This window comes from Amphiura filiformis, chromosome 9, assembly GCF_039555335.1.
Source record: "Amphiura filiformis chromosome 9, Afil_fr2py, whole genome shotgun sequence".
NCBI classification, from domain to species: Eukaryota; Metazoa; Echinodermata; class Ophiuroidea; order Amphilepidida; family Amphiuridae; genus Amphiura; species Amphiura filiformis.
The window spans coordinates 29,378,320-29,401,706 of NC_092636.1; the positions used below are offsets into that span (position 1 = coordinate 29,378,320).

Below are 23,387 nucleotides of genomic sequence, written 5' to 3' on the forward strand. Positions count from 1 at the left end.
CGAGTCCTTTTTTTTAATCACATTTTTGTTCCTAAAATGGGGTTATAGCGCCCTCAACGAGCACTCTCTCCATAGGGCTATACGTAAAGACCAGTTATAGACAAATGGCCCTAAAATAAAACGGACTCGTGCGAATTTCCTCAAATTTTGCATATGATGTAGATTTAACATCTGGAATGTAATGCAAGTGATGTCGTTGTTGCTCTTCTAAATTCATTTTTAAAATGTCCGCCCAGACCAAGGTGGTCGCTAAGAGCTGAGCAGCTCCTGTGATGGAATAATGAGTTTCCATAAGGGCAAATTTATAGACTAATTCTATTTTTGGAAATACGTATGTATATATGTGCTTAATTAAGCATCAAGCTGGCCAGTTCGCGTAAAAGCTGGCATCCCGATTATTTTGGTTGATTCGGGCTTTGTTTCATATCCCTGATTATTCGGGTATGCTGAATGTCTGCCAAGCTGTATTTGAATCCCATGAATCTGAAAAATGACCCCTCAAAAATCCATACGGGGGCAAAAATTAAACATGCTCCAAATTCACTAAAAAGTATGTCAAATTATTTGTCATGTGTAACATATTTGCGCGTAGGACATTATTACAAAGTTATGAGGCTAAACAAGTCCAACGTCAATTCGCTTGTTGTGAACAATTAAAGTTGCTCCGATTATCAAAAAAATGCAAACTGCTCCTCAAGTTCAAGGGATTCAGGAAAAAAATAATTCTTACTTTCTGCGATGCGAAGGTCAGAAGATATACAATAAATAAATTCAAATGCCATTGAAGTTCAGCATACTCAAATTAACAAAAATAAGCTGGTTGCCAACTTTTACGCAAACTTGCCGGTTGGAACGCGATATTGCTAAAATAGAACCAGTCTATATATCTCTATGGTACTTTGATTTGGCGGTGTGAGATCTTTTGGGATTTCCAAGAAGGTGAATTAGATCGGGTGCGGTGTATATCGAATTTATGATTTTATGGTTGTAACACGCTTGGTCAACAGAGAAGTAAGAAATGTTACTTCCTGCTTGTATTGATTTGTCGGCTGCGTTCGACACGATTTACCCTATTTATTGTGTTTTGTTTATTATCATTTATCATTATCCAGGCTTACAACATCTTACAGTCTACATGGTTTAGTACCTACCTTAAAGGTCGAACAAATCATGTTAGTAAAGGGTAGCCTAAACAGATTGAACACTGGATTTTGGAGTCCCACAGGGATCAGTGGTGGGCCCAGCTCTCGTCAATCTTTTTGCTTAGCATGTTTAACAGTGGTGATTTTATATTATTTTTTTCTGAATTAGGCTCAGTACATTGACAGGCAAGTAAAGAGGCATCATGATTCTCCGAACACCCACCAAATTATTTCTAAACACTCCCTAAATGTTAAAATTTCTAGCAAAGTCTACATCATGTAGGCACACATGGACCAAACTCCAATCACACGTTCCGTTAGGAGTATATTATGTGAACTCAGCCTGATCGAATGAGGGTATTTCGTATAGCGAATACCGTATACAGTATACTTCTATGTGATCGCAGCCTTACGGAATCATTTAGGCTGTGCCGGTGTCTACTGAATTCTGTGTTTCTCGATACAATTAACATATGCGATTTATTTTGTAAACATTAATCGGATTAAAATCGCAACCTTGGCAGCTCATCCCTCACTGGTGTAGTAGTAATACAATGGTGCTGTCCGGCCAGGGTTCGATTCCCATTCTTAAAATCGCAACCTTGGCAGCTCATCCCTCACTGGTGTAGTGGTAATACAATGGTGCTGTCTGGCCCGGGTTCGATTCCCAGTCTTATCCCAATTTTGCAAATTAACTCACTTGATTTGTTTTTAAACGTAGAGAAAGCTGGAGTCCGAGACAGAATGGGCTGTCCCGTCGGAATCCGTACAACCCATATGGAAGCAATGATTTTAATTTTCCTGAATGGAGTGTAAATTTCAAACGTGACTACCTGAATGCCTGACGCTATTTGATTTTGTAGACGCTATCTACACCCCCTGTGTGGGTTGTTTGATGTGATCATTTATTAAATTTTCTAACAAAACATGTTTAATTCTAGACCTGGATAATACTACCTATAACTATTTTAACAAATCATGTTCAATTCTAGGCATAATACTACCAACAACTATCACACTGATATGTACATTTTATTTCCAGCTTTGTTAACATATATTTTCGTTTCTTTTCCAACTTATTCATCTTTTTCTGCTTTTTATTCTATAACTGTATATTTGTGTGCAAACTGAGGGCGCTATTTACATATATTTTTTATTTTGATTTAGCCAAAAGTTATTCCTAACAATTCATGATAAAAAGTTTTTGAAAATGTCGCTATTTGTTACTCTTTTTCTGATGTTTTAATGCCATTATACAAGAGTTTATACCCTTCGTAAAGATAAAAACACGATTTAAGATAAATAGCGCCATCAGTGTGCACCTTTTCGTAAAAATACCATCAAACATTCGTGGGAGGTTAAGGTCATGACTTCCATAGGGGGTGTATGGATTTCAACTAGAAAAGCCCAACGTTGGCGTGAATAATATTGGCATCATGGCATTGACACTATGCCCACGATTATACCCTCTAAATATGTTCCTGTGTCTGACCCTGAGTAGTTCCAGTTGCACCAACCGATCCTGGCTCATAAACATTATACGCTGGGGGTGCAGCCGCTGATGGGTTCACGTAATATGCAGGTGCTGGCGCCGGTGCAGGATACTGTCCTGACGCCGGTGCAGGATACTGTCCTGGTTGACCATAAGGTCCTTGCGGAAACCCACTTACGCTCGCTGGACCAGTGTTGGATACATGGTAGACCATCTGATTTGATTGTATACCTTGTCTTGTGGTAGTGGCTCTCTTTTTCTTTGATTTAGCGGAGATGATACCGATTACGCAACAGAGGAGGATACCGACAAAGAAAAGACATCCAAAAACGATACCAGTAATAGCTCCTGGAGAAAGACCACCGTCGACGGGCTCATTAGGAGGAGCTGAAATAAGAAATAAAGGAGTTGATATTTAGTTAGCATACCCTTATTTGATATCTTCGACCACACTTCGGATAGCATAAGAAAGCCTCTTCAGCGTATTTCCAGCTTATTTCAATTGGGATCCATTAGAACAACCGTCACCGGGACGGGTTGGGACAGTCCGGTTTATAAACCCGACTGTTCCAACCCAAAGAGGCACGCAGGATCAATTTGGAAATAATATTTTTAGACATTGTTTTGTATTGTATCTTTAAAAGTAATGATGATAAGTACATGAAAGTATACATTTTCAGAAAGGAAATGATGCTAGGAATCCAACTAGCACAGCTTCTTCAAAAATGACAAAGTGCCAAGTTTGATTTTCCGTGCCAATTTTTTTCGATCCCCATAATAATAACTTCCACTAAATATCCAAATCGATGAAAATTGCATATTAGTATTCTAAAGACACAAACTAGTAAAGGTTTTCTCAAACTTTTGAAATTTGGCATTTGCAAAGGAGTTGGCAAGATTTTTTTTTTTTTTTGGTATAACGAGAGGGGAGGCTGTTGGCAAGTTTTTTTGGTGGGATGTTAAAGTTGCCCACCCGGTGGATAGATAATTATTGCACATCCCACAACCGCTAGGAGGTGAGCATTATATCCTATAGACTTACTTAATTATGGTCCGTATTTCGGTCAATGGTCCAGTTCCAAAACAGTTCTTCAAGTGGCCTGATTTGTATTTTGATTATTAGACATCAAGTATTTGATGCAACAAGTATTCGTTATCTGTTTCAAGTCACTTTTATCTTCTAAGGGATGCAATCAAAACTTGACCGGTTGTCAACCGGCGGGTCCATCCGGTTGGAACCGGTTAATATTATTGTTCTAAACAATGTAACACGGTTCAACCGCCGATCGAGTTTTGATTTCACCCCAAACGAATGTTTGCTTAAACATAGGACCTATTCGCCACTTGCACGGTTCCGCCATTATGCACTATGTGCGGGGAGAGCCTCGAACTGGCAGCATACATGAATGGGAATTGAACCAGTCATATAACATTCTGTGTAAGGTTACGTAATTCTTCCTTTCATGTATGCTGCCAGTTCGAGGCTCTCCCGCATATAGTGCATATGGCGGAACCGTGCAAGTGGCGAATATTCGACGTCGAATAAAGTAGCCACCAGAAATCACTATTCGATATCGAATATTAATTTGTGGTCATCAAATATTCGTTAGAATATTAAATGACATTGAAACAGATTAAATAACGAATACTTGCAGCATCAAATATTCAACGTCGAATTGTAATGATAGTGTGGTCTATGGATTAAGGATACGATACACAATTTACCGACAAGTTACTCATTTCGGAATGCGATCATGAAGTTTGAAGAAAAAAAGTTTCAACAGGCTTCGATGGGACTCGAACCAACGATTCCACCTGTCATTGATCATCCGTCCTGTTCTTTACCGCTCGGCCACGGAGGCAGATGAACAGAATGTTATCTTTAGCCTTTTGTTTACATAAAAATGATGCATTTTGTAAAGATAGATTGGCCGTTTCATGCATAAATAGCACGAACGTTTGGAAAAGGCCCCAAACAAATAATAAAGACACTGATACGATGATGAAATTGCAAAAGTTGGGGAATATCTGCGTCGCAATGTTTTGTTTTGATTTTAGGAATTTGACCTTTAAATTTACGACGTTAAGACAATATCATTCGAAATCAACAAAATATATTTCAGCAGTATATGGCTACTTTCGTTCTCTAGAGTGTTTTGAACATGTATGTGAAATAGCTTCAACAATGGTTCGCTGCATAATGGTCAAAACAGCCTTGACCTAAAAAAGGGCGAGAGGTGCCATATTTACGGATTCAGGCTAAATTCAAAATTGGTATAAAACGTTTGGTTTTTGATCGATTACAAAAATTCATTTTTGGGTCAGTCCATGTCAAAACAGACTGAGTGTACACCCACCCTCTTGGATTATGCTCTCCTTTGGCTCAGGGGTACCTTTCATGGACCCCTAGGTGAGATCACAAGAAAAAAATTCAAATTCAATTTCGTTTCCGAATGGCGGGCCATCTAAGTTTGGCGACCTTGACCAAAATTGGGAATTTAAGGTGTCCAAATGACAAAGCGCTCTCTTTGAGAGGCATTTTCTTCTTAATTAAATCAGTTGTGACCCTCTTTTTGATTGTGGTCACTCACTGGCTGTGTCTGAAATGCCTAATGCCAAAAAAAATTGATTTCGGAATTTCGTTGGGATTTCAGAGGGGGTCAAAATCAGCACTTCATACTGTTCAATCAAATTATCTTTGATTTTGAAGGACCCATGATAATGCCACAGTGCACTTATAGGTCCTAATTATGTTCAGAATGGATTAACCATGTGCCAATGTCTATGAGCAATTCAAAAAGAGAAATTTCTAGACCCCCTACAGAATTTTAGGCCCCCCTAAAGTGGTTCAGCCACAAATGGCGCTTAAAATCGGCAAATTTTGACACTTAATAACTTTAGGTGTACACCAGATATGAATTTCTAGTCTTTTGCATCTGAAAGAATGTAGTCTTATGTTACTAGGAACATAAGATTTGTTTTGTATTTTTTGTGTTTTGATACTTTCAAAAAGGTCGTTGACCTATGAACATTTTTCGTCATAGCGCCCTCCTGAAAGGTCTGACACATAACAAACTATACATTGTGGGAATCCTCATGACCATACGAGAAATTTGATATATTACGTGACATAATTGGGAGCATTCTGAAAATTTGACCCCATAACCTGTACTTTGCATGTGCATCGTTGCCAGGAAGTGCATTTTTGACCCCTTAAAAATCCATACAGAGGATTAGAAAGTAGTTTTTTCTTATTACTTGACTCAAGAGCAACTTGAAATATCAGGATAAATAATACAAATGGCTATAAAGTGATCAAAAATATAAAAAAATATCATACTAAAATTGGCATTTTGTACCGTATCCTGTATGCATGGTATGTTAGGCAAAAATGACTATTTTTGAAAGCGTCAACATAATACTAAAACACAAAAAATACAAAACAAATCTTATGTTCCTAGTAACATTAAACTACATTCTTTCAGATGCAAAAGACTAGAAATTCATATCTGGTGTACACCTAAAGTTATTAGGGGTCAAAATTTGCCGACTTTAAGTGCCATTTGTGGCTGAACCACTTTAGGGGTGGCCTAAAATTCTGTAGGGGTCGAGAAATTTCTCTTTTTTTTAATTGCTCATAGACATTGGCATATGGTTAATCCATTCTGAACATAATTAGGACCTATAAGTGCACTGTGACATTATCATGGGTCCTTCAAAATCAAGATAATTTGATTGAACAGTACGAAGTGCTGATTTTGACCCCCTCTGAAATCCCAACGAAATTCCGAAATCTATCTTTTTGGCATTAGGTATTTCAGACACAGCCAGTGAGTGACCACATTCAAAAAGAGGATCACAACTGATTCAATTAAGAAGAAAGTGCCCCTCAAAGAGAGCACTTTGTCATTTGGACCCCTTAAATTCACAATTTTGGTCGAGGTCGCCAAACTTTGATTGCCCGCCATTCGCAAACGAAATGGAATTTGAATTTTTTCTTGTGACCTCACCTAGGGATCCATGAAAGGTACCCCTGAGCCAAAGGAGAGCAAAATCCAAGAGGGTGGGTGTACACTCAATCTGTTTCGACATGGACTGACCCTTTTGTCATTAAAAGAAATTGGGTCTGGCATGAATTACACTACAATTGTTATTCCTGGGGCTCTTTGATTTCTTCAAATATTTTTTATAATGATAGAGTGAATCCCCTGGCCCTCTATAATTACGCACAAAAGATCGCCTCCCCTTAAGCCAATTTTCTAAATATTAAATTCACAACTTACTTTCATAACAAACAAGACCTGCTAAGTCATACTGATCACAGTACCCAGGTGTGAAATCTATTGGCCAGCAGTCAATCAGTTTAGATTCATAACCTTCACATCCAAGATCTTCAACGATGTAGTCATACCTTTTATTACCGTAGTACTGCCTAGCATTCGCTAGAAATATCGAGAAAAATAACAATAAATCATCAATATAATGAACTAATAGCTACTAATAAATGAATACTAACTTGATCATTATTAATAAACCATCAGTAACTTGATAGTGAAGTTGCAAACCTATATCAACATGATTGGTACCCGTACAGACTTCAGCTTTGATGTTTATAGAAAAGCCGCTTCTTTCAAATAGAATATTGGATTTTTTGATATGAATAGATTGTATACAGTAAGCCAAAGAATTAAGGTACCAATTATGTTCGAACCCCGGCGACGCCATCGTGTTGTGCCCTTGAGTAAGGCACTTTATCTCGATTACTCCTCTCCACCCATGTGTTTAAATGGGTACCGGCATTCTTAAATGATGGGAAGGTAACAGACTCGCTGTAGAAGAGGTGTAGCGATCCCCCTATAGCAACATTACAATGAAAGAGAGATGGGCACTCCGATCACTGTTTATACAGGATCGTCTCCTTTACCTTTTACTTTAATTATGTTCACCCTTGTATATCCTAAACAAAGACAAATAATTATGTCCAAATTAAAACAAGCAGCCAATACCTGTACTCTTTAGCTCTTACTTAAGACCTTATTTGTTGACATTGGTTGAGAATTAAAGAAACGGTGATCTAAGACCTAAAGAAGAAACGAAATCAAACGTTGCACAATTGTGCTCGAATCAATGAAGGCACCACGCTAGTTTAAACGTAAATCAATGGAAGCACGGCGCTAGTTCTCTTGTTCGAGAACGCTTTTTATACAAATCAATAGGGTTGAAACTGCAACTTTTTAATTTGCATCTTCCTTGGGTTTTTGGATCGTCGTGTCTTATTTTCTTGAACGATTTCAACGAATGAGGTCTTAAATTCGAGCTAAAAGATGCGGCTGCTGGTACCAATTATGACATGTCATATGTCATTGTCCAGGGATGCAAATTGTGCGGGAGCGGGGAACACCGCTCCTAGGAAATGACAGTCAAAATTGAGGAAATGGTGCCTTGAGAAGAAAAAGAAAGAAAGGAAAAAGGGAAAGAACAAAAGGAGGAAAGGAGAAGAAGAGAAGGTGGCAGAGGGGTGAAGTAGAAGATGACAAAGAGGGAAACATATCTCAGCAAAAGATAACAATTTAATAGGTGAGGGCTGTGAGTGGGCTTTGAGGCAGTGATCCTACTGAATGGAAGAAAAGAAATCTCAAGACACTGGTTGTGCACATTTTTGAGGAATTTACAATTGTTCAAAAAATAAGACCCTTAAAAGAGGAAGGTGTTGGTGTTAGAATATGGAAATGGGTAATGCAAATTTGAGGAAAATTATAATTCATATCCAGAGCAGGTATTCAATGTAATTTAACAGGAAAGAAAGTTGGGTCAAGGCACATGGAATTAGGACACATATCTGAGGAAATTTATACAGAGGTGGCAAATGAGGATGTTATGGATAAAGTCATAAAGGAAATTCAGTGTATCAATACTAAGAAATCAGAGGTGCCAGTGAGGAGAGGACGCCCTGGACTGAAGAGTGGTGACTACCATGAAGTGTATCAACCTAATATCAGATGTACTTTCTGACATCAGATTTGGGAAGGGAAGAAGTTTTAAAGGATACTTAAGGGGGTACTACACCCCTGTCCAATTTTGTGCCTATTTTGCATTTTTCTCAAAAATGATAGCGCATTGGTGACAAGTAAGATATGTATATTATAGGGGCAAGGACTACAACTACTGTACTGGAAATTGTATTTCGGCACAGACAGCAGTTGTGGAGTTGCATTCAAAAATGAGGAAAACCAGTATTTGATCAATAAATCAATAACTACTTGCCATGAGTTGCTTAATTTTCAGAACAATAGTTGTAGTCCTACAACATGCATATCTTATGTGTCACCAATGCGCTATAAATTTTGAGAAAAATGCAAAAATAGGCACAAAATTGGCCAGGGGTGTAGTACCCCCTTAAGGCAATGAAGCAATGCTGTGAAAGTCCCAGATCTAACTTGGTCAGCCACAAGAAAATATTTCTCCTCTTTTCTGCCGTCATATATAGAACATCCTTCCTGGACTTGTTGTTTAGCTTCAAGCACCCGGTAAAGGTAAATCACTTGGGGACAACCCAACATCACTATATACCTACTGGTCATACTTATTTATGCTATAAACATGATAAAAACCAAGCCGGAGAAATACATACGCTTTTGCATTTTTGTGGTAATGCTTCAAACTATTTCCCCCTCTTTTTAGTCCCGCACACGAGAAGCAGAGGATTCAAGCACTTCCCACCACGCCACTGTGTTGACTTGCGGTCAGCACAGCTGTGTGAGTGAACATGACACCACTGCGCGCACATTGCATTGACGAACATGGTTAAATTTGAATTTGGACTGATATATTTCCAATAAAAACGCATTCACAATGCTGGCCGATTTCACATTTTATGTTACCTACAGAATGTGTAAATTATCCTTCATGCATACATCACTTTAGATCTGAAATCGACTAAGTAAATGACACACGCACAATTCTTAAACAACATCTTTTGCACAGAATTCAATGGGATTTGAAAAGTAAAGTGGCAGTTGAAACTCTGGTGATAACACGTTTGCAGTGCATGATGGGGCTTCCTTAAATCATCCCGCACACGAGAAGTGTAAGTACAAGCCTGGGGGGCACTTCAATATGAAATGGATATAGGTGTAGGGCTGGCACTTTCGCACTAAGGGGCATTCGGTGAGAGCAAAACGTAAAAAATATGGGGTCATTGGGTGAGAGCATGATTTTTGGCATTCGGTGAGAGCAAAATGTAAAAAAATATGGGGTCATTGGGTGAGAACATGACCTTTTTTTCAAATGGAATCTTTGGGTGAGAGCCGAAACAGCCCCCCAAAAAAACTCGAAAATCGAATTTCTAGTTCTAAATGGCTTCAAATTTCATTGTTTTTTTCAAAATAAGTAACAAAATCAGTGATAAATGAAAGTTGCTGTTCAAATTGAACTTGTAAGGGTCTTTGGGTGACAGATCAAATGGAAAAATATGTGGTCTTTGGGTGACAGAGCATGTGTTCGTAAAAAATATGGGGTCTTTGGGTGACAGCGATGCTGAAAAGGGGTCTTAACAGCCCTACATACGCGTCACCTCCAAAGTTGGAGTGCCCCCCGGAGTACAAGTAAACAGTTTTCAAATGTCAACAAATCCTAAAGTGGTTTGCATTCTTCTATATGTGCCCATCATGCATTTGCACACAATTTTTTTCTTGAAATATTCGGATAAATTGCTTTCATAAATGACTATATAGTTTTCTTGTACTTACTTCTTGCATATCTTGCTTTTGGATATCCTAATTGTCGGCAAGCAACTTTAGCATCATTCCCTGACCAGCCGTCGTCACACACAGTTCCCCATGAACCGAGATGGTACATTTCTACTCCACCTTCATAACGACTGTCACCACCAAACAAACGTATGGCTCCCTCTGCGGAAAAAGAAAAGAAAGACAAGAAGTTAAACCATCAGTATAGCACAAGATTTCGATATGACTGACTGTTCCTTTACAATTACTGCTTTATAAACAACCGGATGATAGTTTTTCAACCAACTGTAAAATCGCGACAAATTCAAAACTGTCTACCCATGGCCCGAACCCATTCTGTGCTGCGCCACCTATTTATCCACAATAATATTATCTTTAAAGCTAGCGCCATATAACGCCATCTCTGACTGAGTCACACCCCCTCACACGTGTATTCCATGATTCTAAGCTCATTACCACATACACACACCCGACCGACACACCCCAACACACACCCACACCCCTCCCCCACAACACAAACCAACCCCACCCCAACCCACCAAACCACCACCCCCGGGCCACCACCATCACATACACGTGTCTTGATCCAATCCAAGCTTATAATAATGGTGTAGCTAGTTGGCTTATAATGCATTCTTTTTTTTGTCGGTTTGTTCCACTACCAGGAAGGCAAGTTTATGGAAAGTGTGTACTTTAGATTACTTTGCCTCCTTCCAAAAAGACATGATTGTACAGATGTATAGTAACAGCACTCATGCGAGCTCTAAGACCATGTTTAGGTATGTTTAGGCCAAGTATCAAGGCTCCAGATACATGCGTATAACAATGATTAAGAAGCGCATCGACTCACCTTCGAAAGGACTGCAGATGACTCCTGCATCATCATAATGATCTATGCATTCAATAGGCTCCGTATCCGACCATTTAGCATCACATTCATCCAAACTGTGTTCATTACCATTACATTCCACCGCGTCCATCCAGATCTGGCTCGAATAATTGCCAGGACCAAATTCAAGAGAGCTGTCAATAGTAAATGTCACAAACAGACAGCTGAATGTTCTTTGTGAATTATTGTTACATTTTTATTAATCAAATCTTACAAGACATGAAACCTGTCCTTCTACAGAATTGTGTTAAATATTAACCGGGCAAACCATGTCTCAAACACCATAATACCGTATAAGATATAACAAACACTGAGCTCGAGCCTCTATCAGTCGCCAGCCGAGATTACTTAACACACCGTTCGTTTTCCAGAGGAAAAGTCTACTAGAAGTTACACTCTCTCATGGAAAGAGGAGATCTGGAGCTGGAGGCCCGCGCACCTCTTATTTAACCTATACCTTGCTTCAGTGCTAGGGTACAATGAAGGCATGATTCAAGCAATGATCGCTATGCATGGAGAAATATTGTGCTCGCCTGCTCCGCAGCCGAATGATGATTACAAATCTCACCTAAAGTCACTCAGGCACTCAACTGGATTTGTATACTGAGCAGAAACACTGAAACAATAGGCATATCCTGTCAAGTATTCAGACTACGTCATGTGCCATAAATTGCGAATTGCTTGCGATTTCCAAACGTGCGTATGCGTCTATTCAAACTCACTCGCACGTGACGGGATTTAGAATAGATGTACGGGCGTATGATACGTACGTTTGGAGCTCGCAAGCTCTCTAATACAGTATGTATACATACTGACTTCAGTATGAAAGTTGGGACCTACTAGGACAATGCACCTATAAGGTCGACCTGGCGTTATTATACTTGGGTTGATTGGTATTTTGCTTACGTATCAGCGCGAGTATGAAGTTGGAACCCAAGTTGTGAGCATACTACTTTGGCTTCATTCATGCCCCATGCTGTATCACAGACTGTTCCCCATTCTTCATTATGTAAGATTTCTACACGGCCTTCAAAGGGTGATGTTCCTCCCGATAATCTCACTTCTTTGTAGGCAGAAGCTGCAGAGAAAATGCAATATAATTATGATCAGAGAAAACATTTCATTTTGTTTTCACTCTTACGGTATTTTGTAAAACGCGTACAGAGCATCTAAAAGCACTTCTAAAAGCAGCTGTTTGTAACATTGACATCAGTTGGAATGTTGTTTTGTTAAATTACTCAGCAAACAACATGGATCGGAGCAATCATGAGTGAACAACATACTTCATTGTAGTATTGAAGATGAAATCTATATCCCCTATTGAAGACATGACCTTAATCTTCTACACAGGGAGTGTGAATTTCAAATGGGGTTACCGGAATGGGCGACTCCATTTAAAATCTATACCCCCGGTTCGGGATATTAAGGTCACATCTTCCATAGGGGTGTATATAATTATTTTAATGTCCCAATGAAGTAGGTTGTTAACCCATGATTGCTCCGATCCATCCAAATGTAAGTGTTGTGTGCTGAATATTAATTTAAAAAACCATATTATAACATTTGCTGAGGAGGACGCCCTCAATAATTTTCAAAATTCTAATTTTTACACGATTTATATTGTACTTTATTACACCAATATACCCTGCAAAAATCAAGACCCTGGGTGCTGTAGTTTTGTCAAAATCCGAGATTTTGAATAAAACGTAGGAACCGTCGTTTTATTCACGATGGAAATATTGGTCGAACGCATACGCGATGTTCAATACACAGTACGTACGTGTACGTATGGCGTGCGGGACGGTGATCTACTCAACAAAGGATCGTACCGTAACATGACCGAATTGCCTTAGTTGTTCCGCTCAAAATTAAAACAAATACTAATCTTTTTTGTATGAAAATGTTATAATACCGTATGGCTTTAAGGGGTGGTGCAATAATTATGTGTACCCCCGGGGTGGTGAATTATAGGGGGGCAAAGATTTTTGGTAGGCCAAAGAGGGGGCTAGCATTTTTTGGCAAGTCGAAAGGGGGGGGTCAAGCGATTTTTGGCAGGTCGAAAGGGGGGGGGCGAGCAATTTTTGGCACAGATATTTTGGGCACCGTTTCTATATTATGCCCTAAAAAGGCGTAGGAAAACGTTACGAACACGTTCAAATATGCTAAATTTCCTGCTCGCTGCACTCGCATTATATGATAAGACAATTTAAGGTTTTAAATTCGGGTTCCCCAAAATCTTGCATGTGTAGGGGGAAAAGATTTTTGGCACGTCAAAAGGGGGGGCAAAGGTTTTTGGCACGTCGAAAGGGGGTGCAAAGATTTTTGGCACGGCCAAAGGGGGGGCAAGCAATTTTTGTTTTTCCATTTTGAGAATTCACCACCCGGGTACACATAATTATTGCACCACCCGAAGGCAATCGCATGGTTCATTTACCTTATTGTCATAAAGAGGATGAAAGCAGGCTGTATATCAGATATATGTGACCGTACACCACGAATGAGCCGTAAATGTCCTCAATTGTATTCTGACTTACAGTGTAAAATGGGCATGAAGGTCATATTCATAGGTATTTCAATTTGGTGCTACGTGTATCTCATTAAATGAGGTACACGTAGCACCAAATTGAGGTACCTATGAATACGACCTTCATACCCATTTTACACTGTAACTCAGAATACAATTGAGGACATTTACGGCTCATTCGTGGTGTACGGTCACATATTTTGTTTTAGATTATGTGAACTAAAGAGGTATGTCTCGGTTAATATCGATTTATGGTATTTGCAAATTTCACCTTGGCCTCATAGAATAAGTGAGGATTGTATTTTCCACCGAATGAACAACATACTCAATTTAAGAATAATAAAAAAAACACAATTATAATATAAATTCAATTTGTATGTTATCTTTACTTATTAATGAACTGTATTCATGAATCGTGCACTCATTATTTGAAAGTGGATATCATAGCCATATACATGTACGCCATCCATTGGGTAACACCCGATCAAAGTTCAAATGGTTTCAGTTTCCTTTACGTGCTTGTATGAAATATATAGATAAAACATAGATGTGTAAAAAATAATTTTATATGTAAAATTGTGTAAACTGTGAAGTTCAAGTTCAAACTCATATTCAAATCTCTTTTGACAAGGGAGCCAAAAATATGCACTAGAAAGCGCTATAGAATACATTTATAATACAAATTATGTGAACAATAAAATGGGTCAATCCACTTAGACATAATGACATCTTTCAGCCCTAATATTGCTATAATTAAAAAAGAATTTATCGCGTCTGATGTCAACGTCAATTACGATCCTTGATTGGTTTACAGAATAGCGCGTAAAAGGAAGACCGATCTATCTGGTGCTGATCGGAGAAAAGGAATAGCAGCTAATGGCAAAAAATCACGTACTTTTACAAGGCAAAAAGCACCTTTTCTAGGCATTGTTGACATGGTGCCTTCGCGAAAGAAAGTTTCCTACTATAAAGACCTAACTTTTGAGATGGTTTGTATGTTAGAAAGTGCAAAATCACTGAATAAGGCGCTCGGTTATACCGCCGCGTTCAGCAAGTCATCATCACGACACTTGTAAACAAACCCTGCTCGAGTTTGATTGACAGATGACGTCAGACGCGATAAATTATTTTTATCTCTGTCTTTAATTATAATGAGACACATAAATTTACCCGTGAATACTAAAATCTCATCGTGTGGATGAGAATCGCGATATCAGATCATCCTACCTTAAAATGTCCCTACAAAAATATTTAACAAAATTTTGTTTCTTAATAAGCCAAATCGGCATTGGAAGTTTGCAATGCATTGTAGGACAGTTTTCGCAGTTTTGGGACACTTTTAGAAAATTTAGAAATATTTGGTTTTTGTACGTACAAAATATAATCTAAAATGTTTTACAATAATTAAAACAAATATAAAAAATATTAGTATTTTATAAATTAATTTTTTAGTATTTTTAATGATCAACATTATGACAATAATAAGAAAATTAATAATAATTACGTCAATTTTCCCGATATGTCAGAGGTCAAAGTGTCCCAAAACTGCTCTCAAAAACCAATCGCCAGATTGGGCTTATTGTATCCTCTTTGCTTTTGCATTACCTCCGTCGTCGCGCCGTTGAATGAAAATAACGCAATTTGCAACCAAATATTTTCAGTTTTGTTTAGGGCGATGTCCCTCCAGATAATCTCATTTCTTTAAAGACAGAAGTTGCAAAGAAAATATAATATATGAACAAAAAATATTGTATTTTACACTACGGTATTTTGCAACGCTTTGAAACTTAGCATTTCCGAAAAATATGGCTTAAAGCCATATTATAACATTTGCTGAAGAGAACGCCCTCAAAAAAAAATTTAAATTCTGGTTTTTACACGATTGTAATGTACTGTAGTCAATAAAGATACTCTGCAAAATACAAGACTTTAGGTGCTGTAGTTTTGTCAAAATCCGAGATTTTGAATAAAACGATGGAACTGGCGTTTAATTATTACGATGGAAATATTAGTCGAACACGTATGCACAGTACGTACACGTCGTGCGGGATACACACACACACACACACACACCCGAGGATCGTACCGTATTACAACCGCGGGAGTAACATACATGGGCGCTAGTAGTAAATTCCAATTTTCTATGCTTTACCTCACTTGTTCGGCTCAAAATTAAAAGGGGACATATCTGACAGTAAAAGCTAACATTTTATGGAAAATAAATACTAATCTATTTTTACAGAAATGTTATAATATGGCTTTAACTTCAATTGTCTCTGTCGAATTTCCAGACCTGTAGCTATCTGTAGCCTTTAATTCAAATTTTAAGAAGTTTTTGCCCGTTTTGGGTACTCTCAATTCTTTGTTATTTTTGGGAATGGTGTTGTTTTTTTGGGGTGTTGGTGTTTTTCTTCGGTTTCGTGCTTTAGTCAAAAAACAGTCTCATGAACTTGAGAATCTTTGGAATAGTGTACCACTACCAGATCATAAAGACTCATTGTCTTTCCCAGTCAATTCTCTACACCACGAAACTTAGATACTGCTATCTACGGCCGCTACAGACTTTCAGTGGATGTAGAATATTCGATGTAACATCCTTTCCACAAGACATTCTCAATTTTACTTCATCAAACATTCATTAGAATTTAAACATTACCAGAATATTCTACGTTGAATACTCGGAGTCTGTAGCCATGGTAGCGGTCCTAACGCATTGCAGGAAATGATAATATTTAATGTTAAGGTTATTAATTATTTTAAACTGTTGTGATTTGGTAGTTCACAGCATATTACGAATGGTAGTGAGCTATAGCAAAAACTGCATTGCTCAATTTATAGCGAGCGTGTAGAAGAATTCAAATATGACAGATATACTTTTAAAGGTGCTGCGGTTCTTGAGCTACGTTTTAAAGAGGGATGAAACAACAACACTTTGGTAAAACGTACATAACTCATTACTTGGGAAGCTAACAAACAGAGGGAGTAGGGTGACTGAAAAGATCAGATGTGAAAATCTATCAATTGTGCACACATTAATTAAATCAGAGTTTTAAGCTTAAATACAATATCCAGAGTATGCACAATGGGCAAGTGGACTACGGGGTAGTCTAATAACTCATTAACAACAATAAATTAAGCAAGTTTGCAAAGTATACGATTTGTAGAATGAACTTTTGCAAAACATGAAGGTGTTAATTTTCAATAATATATTGATCTAGATAATGAAAATCAATTTTTAGGTTGCTTCGACCAACAATACCTCGTCTACCCTTAACAACATTGGCAAAAATGATTTTCAAAACGAAATAGCAAAAACGGTTAATCTTCAACCTACCGTGCATCAAAAAACAAAATATCACTGCCAATATCGTGGATTGTGTTGTCATTTTCTTTCCCTTATTTATATCCTTTTAGAAAGCGATAATTTCACCAGGCAACTGCGATGTTGTGATTGAGTTCTTTGCGTAATCCAGAGTAGAAGGCGTGAAATCCGCGAAGCAGTAATGTTTCTGACGATTTAATATGTCGACGGGTTTCATTTTGTACTTTGGACCAATATACAAACGAACGCACACTTTCATTCCGCTATTGTACCAACATGGAGCGCTGACATATTGGAAAGTGTTGACAATAAATGTGACGTGTCATGTCAAAAGGAGACTTTTGGGCAGGATCGTAAATGGAGAAATAGCAAAAAATCTGCCGTTGGGTGATTTTTTTACAATTTGGGTTTGTTGCAAATTTGTGATGTTATTAATGTGAAAAATATTGTCTAATAGTTTCAGACCGGAATATAACTGGCATCTTGTATTTTTTGAGACATTTTTCAAGTTAATTCCTACTCTCAACATTGTCAATAATATTTTTAAAGGCCGATATCTCAATTTCCAATTTTATAATACCATAACTTTCGAACTCAATATCTTCGCTTAGGAATGTCCGATTTCATTGGGGAAAACAGTGTTGTGGAGCAAAATATCTCTATATTTAAGATATGTAAAAACCTCAAAATTCATAACCTGCCCAAAAGTGTCTCCTTTTGACATGACACGTCACAAATATTCTGGAGATTGTTCAATCGGGTGTCCTCCATTTATGTCGAAGGTTTGCTATATGTCGAAGGTTCGCTATGTCGAATATGAAATAAGGTTAACTAGGGTTATGGCTAGATTGAGGGTTGGGGTAAGGGGAGTATGCGGGTGAGGGTTAGATTCATTGGATTTATTGGTCGCCCCATACACTACTAATAATCTCTAATACACGAAAACATTTTAAACACAGCCGAATCAAAATGAGGGGAAGAACAAAGCCCCCCAAAAAGAATAGCAATCACATATTGCATTAATAACGTGCCTTATGTATAGTTTACTAAATCATATATTATCATTGTCAACCATAGACATTTTTTTTTTTAAACTTAATTGTAAACAGCAAGAATATCCTGGAGGATGTGACCAAAGACCATACTTTATTTATGCCAGGGAGTAGTAACTACCCAAAATTATACAGGCTGTATCAAAATGATTGGTACCCATCAGTTTCCAGTTATTATATGGACAAGACTGCCACCTCAATATACAGCATAAGATCCACTTGATTTGTATATTAATGTTATAACATGACTTCAAATTGTAACTGGTTATTTCAAGAGGATCCAATGCTGCATTTGTGAAAATCTGGCCCTTCTTTATATCAATACCGATGGGTAACAATCATTTTGATACAGCCTGTACGTGGTATAACAGTAAAAATCTCACAGCGCGCTTTTGAATCTTCTCAAGGTAAGCTTTGCACGTATTGGGCTATTCCATTTCAAATCCACGCTATCCCTGTGGAAGATTTTGGAAATATCTTCCACAGGGGGAGTATGAATTTCAAATGGAATAAACATTATTAGCAGCTCCATTTGGAACCCACCCTCAGTGAAAGATTCAGGTTGAATCTTTCCCAGAGGGTGTATGAAATTCTAATGACGCTGCCTAATGTGCTCGTTTTATTTGAAATTTAGTCTACTGTAGTAGACCATTCTAATTTATCATCCCTCTAATCCCCCTGACCATGGAAAATCCACCAATGACCTGTTCTGATCCAACAACTACTAGTAGCTATCCATGAGCCTTTTTTCTCTGGGCAGGGCAGTCACTGGGGATGTGTTGTGTTTTATGCATGAATGGTACACAGCGTCATCATCCCTATATCTTCGTGTCAAAACTTGCCGTGATAGTAGGGCGAATCCACTCGTTCTTCAACAGCTACGCATGGCGATTTTGTTCGAGATAGGCCGAGCGACTCAGGCTAAGCATATCACTTACACGATATGAGATACCGCATCGTTTCCATTCATACACGTTTTTACGATCTGCGCATGCTCGATTTGTTGTCGGGTAAAACTCAGGTTTTGTTTTCAATACACTAATTGAAAGTTCAATACACTCAGCTGCGATCACATATATTTAACTGCATTTTCACCTAAATGTTTTTAATTCGTACGATAATAATGTGATATATTCAACTGTTTGAGAATATAATCATTATGAAAAGAACAAGCATAGCCCATTCAGCTTAGACCACGGTGCTGTACAGCACTTATAGAATATTAAATCACAAGTCTATAATACAATGCAGCATAGTGAAACACTATATAACTTTCATATCATTGAGCGATCTTGTGATCGGTTTCTAGCCAATCAGATAGGACTCCTTTTCTTGCGTTCGGAAACCTTATTGGCGAAATACCAATCGCCCGTCGCTCACCATTGGAGTATTAGGACGTGATTCATTGCAGGGAAAATATTAATTATTTACCTGTTGTCGACACTGTGTGGTATGAATTGTTTATCAAAAAGGGAATGCAGAGCAGTCTATTTGAAATTCGGTCCCAAGATTGACCTTTATTATTTACACCGACCTCATGTTTCCTTTTCATTATTTTAATATTAATTTGTATAAAATAAAAGCAAACGAAAAAGTAGAGTCCAGTATTTTATTATAACAAGTTTTCAGCCAAAATTCTGGTTTTCATACACTAGAACCATCACACGTTTATGATCAGTATGGACCTGCTTACCCGGGCCTGCTTATCATCTATCACGCGATAGCAAATAGTAAAAACAAAAGTTCATATCGTTTATTCGCATTCTTATTTACATTTTTATGAAACTCATAGATTTTGAGATTAATTTGAGTGTACACAATATTTTCTGTACCGCCATCTGAAACTAACAGCCCCTATCATAATAATCGGCACGTCCACTCATTGACTAGACGAAACCGAAATCATGCGATTGTCCAATCAGATTTTGTGTTTACAAATTAGACAATGCCAATAAGAATTATGGATAAATTCAATAATCCAGTTCCAGTAAATTAAGAGCATATCTAATAAACGGTTCGCAACGTTGCCTGTCATCCTCTTGGTGTAGTTTGTTCGGCTTATGATCAGAGGATGATTTAAGGAAGCCCCATCATGCACTGTAAAAGTGTTATCACTAGAGTTTCAACTGCCACTTTACTTTTCAAATCCCATTGAACTCTGTGCAAAAGATGTTGTTTTAGAATTGCCCGTGTGTCATTATTACTTGGTCGATTTCAGATCTAAAGTGATGTATGCATGAAGGATAATTCACACCTTCTGTAGATAACATAAAATGTGAAATCGACCAACCTTTTGAAGGTGTTTTTATTGTAAATATATCTGTCCAAATTCAAATTTAACCATGCACGTGTGTATGCAGTGGGCGGGCAGTGGTGTCATGTTCACTCACACAGCTGTGCTAACCGCAAGACTTGCTGGGAAGTGCTTAAATCATCCTCTGGCTTATGATTGGCTAAAAAAGAGACTCATAACATCATGCATTGATATAGAATAGCGTGCACGAAGTTGGGCGCAGTACTTACGTTAATTGCGCGTTGCGTAATCGTACATGACTGTCGCCTGCTTATGTGAATTTACGAGAGCGTAGTTGGGACTTTATTGACTCACGTAGTTACAAAATCTGAATAATATTCGCCATTTGTAAGCCAAACAAACTATAGCTCACCTTGCAGTGATCAGATGCGTTGATTATTTTTACGCCTCTGAATAAAATTGAGTTCGCCTTCCCTTAAGGGAAGGGGTATGAACGTTTGGACAGTATTTATTGTGGGACATTAGAGCACATCAGACATATCGAATTGCATTCTGAATACGAAGAATGTCCTTCTGATATCAAATAATTTTGATTTTTGAAATTCACAATGTAATACACATTTTATGGCAAATCATTAAAAAATGATATTTTTGATATTTAACAGTACTTGAAGTAAACTTTATAAATCTGATGATTTATACATAAAGTGTATGTAGGTGGGATAAAAAGCCGACGATCAATTGAAAATTTTGACCTTTCGTATTGAAGATATGGATTTTTTTAAAAAAACACCAAAAAAAATAGGTCTTTTTGGGGAAAAAATCCATATCTTCAATATAAAAGGTCAAAATTTTCAATTGATCGTCGGCTTTTCCTCCCAACTACATACACTTTAAGAATATATCATTAGATTTATAAAATTTATTTCGAGGACTGTTATATATCAAAAATTTGAAAAATATCAAATTTTAATAATTTGTCATAAAATTTGTATTATATCGTGAATTTCAAAAAATGAAAAATATTTGATATCAGAAAGACATGCTTCGTATTCAGAATGCAATTCGATACGTCTGAGGTGCTCTCATGTCCGACAAACAATACTTCTTCGTGCATTTTTGAGCGACTTTACACAGCAGTTATAAACTTTGAGCAACTTTACACGAACCGACTTGTCTAGTACCCAGCTATTGTTCCCATGCACCATTTTTATCAAGATCGGAGCAAGTTTAAAATGTTGACCCTTTAGAGGTCAACGCTTGACCTTTGACCTTTTTTGGTAATAACTCAAGAATGGTACGTCCTATACTGGAAGTCAGAGATAAATAAAAATTCCCTTTATAGGGAAAGCCAGCTTCAATGCAGAAGATGCCTTGTAATTAGTTTGGGTGGTGGCATTTTTAGGATCACTCTTTTTTATGATCCATCATGTTTCATGACAGTCCACCAAACCATCAATGATGAGAACATGCACACAGAAACAGCAAACCAAACAACTCCTATAACTTCCTGTCAATTAATTACTCCAAATTGTTCTGTCTTTTTGTCTTTTCTGCCTTTTAGGCTACCCTTAGCTCATTATTAATATAAAAGAAATGCAGTTTTTAGTTAATTGGCTAAAACTGCCATCCCTACTACCTTATACATGCACATTAATTTTATATTAATTCGCAATTTATACTTAATATAGCACATTATAAAATGTATAAAGACTGATATTGTTCAATTATAATAGGCCTACATGTATATAAATTATACCCATATCAAAAATAGGCCCTGAAATTGCATCGAATTTTTCCCGTTGAAAAGACAAAACTGATGTTTAAGATATAAATTATTTCATAAATGACATTTTGAGTAATTTTTATCCATAAAACGATACAGATTATAGGATATTTTTACTTTGACTTTTACGTCCATAAAGGTTTTAATCATGTTATCAATACACTCACATCTCATGCTGTGCTGATCTCCAGGAGGTCTGCGAATGTAAATCTAAGAACGCCTGATAACAAGGATTCTATAATTTTCTTTCGTTGATATGCTGTGGAAACTATTATAGGCCTGGCATGAACTTTTAATGTCATATTTCCTTCAAACCATAACTTTTGAAATTCTCACTCGTTTTCATTCGTTGAAACGGCAAAACATACTTTCTTTTTCTTACAAATCCAATAACAGGTCTATTATATATTTTCACCATAAAAAGTTCCGCAAAGTAATTCAAACCAATGCTAGTACCCCGTAATCTCTTTAGCAAACAAAGACGATCTCCGAATTAGATCATAGCCAGCTAACGCTGGCGAAAAAGACTAGTTTGCGTCTGACGTCATCTGTCAATCAAACTCGAGCACGGTTTGTTTACAAGTGTCGTGATGAGTTGATGAACGCGGCGATAAAACGGTGCGCCTTATTGTTAATTTTGCACCTTCAAACATACAAACCATCTCAAAAGTTAGGTCTTTATAGTAGGAAACTTTCTTTCGTGAAGGCACCATGTCAACAATGCCTAGAAAAGTTGCTTTTTGCCTTGTAAAAGTACGTAATTTCTCGCCATTTTGTGTTATTCCTTTTCTCCGATCGGCACCAGATAAATCGACCTTCCTTTTACGCGCTATTAACCTATCAAGGATCGTAGAGAATTTGATAGACAGTGACGTCAGACGCAAACTAGTCTTTTTATCTCAATTATAGATAGGTAAGACTATACATTTTCTGAATCATTATGAGCAGATGAATAATTAGTATTGTTTTAACGGATGCGTTACTTTTTGTGAAGTCTTCAGTTTGAGCCTTGAGATGTTTGTGTAGTTCCCGTTGCGCCTGCAGTTCCCATTCCAGCTCGGTCGTAAAATCCAGATTGCTAGTAAACTACACTACTAGAAGCTCTCTTTTTCCTTGATTTAACCCACATTATACCAAATACGCCACATATGAGGACGCAGATCAAGCAAATACATCCT

At 37.6% G+C, this 23,387-nt stretch overlaps 1 protein-coding gene across 1 annotated transcript; it reads right to left on the reverse strand.

Moving 5' to 3' along the window:
* Positions 1-1,089: 1,089 nt before the first annotated feature.
* On the reverse strand, positions 1,090-20,052 carry LOC140160423 (neurotrypsin-like). Its single transcript, XM_072183658.1, has 6 exons — positions 20,019-20,052; positions 12,178-12,349; positions 11,233-11,405; positions 10,383-10,544; positions 6,918-7,076; positions 1,090-3,021 (listed from the first exon to the last, which is right to left on the reverse strand). Exons 1-6 carry the CDS (start codon positions 20,050-20,052, stop codon positions 2,612-2,614), a joined length of 1,110 nt encoding a protein of 369 aa, XP_072039759.1. The 3' UTR covers positions 1,090-2,611.
* Positions 20,053-23,387: the final 3,335 nt, after the last annotated feature.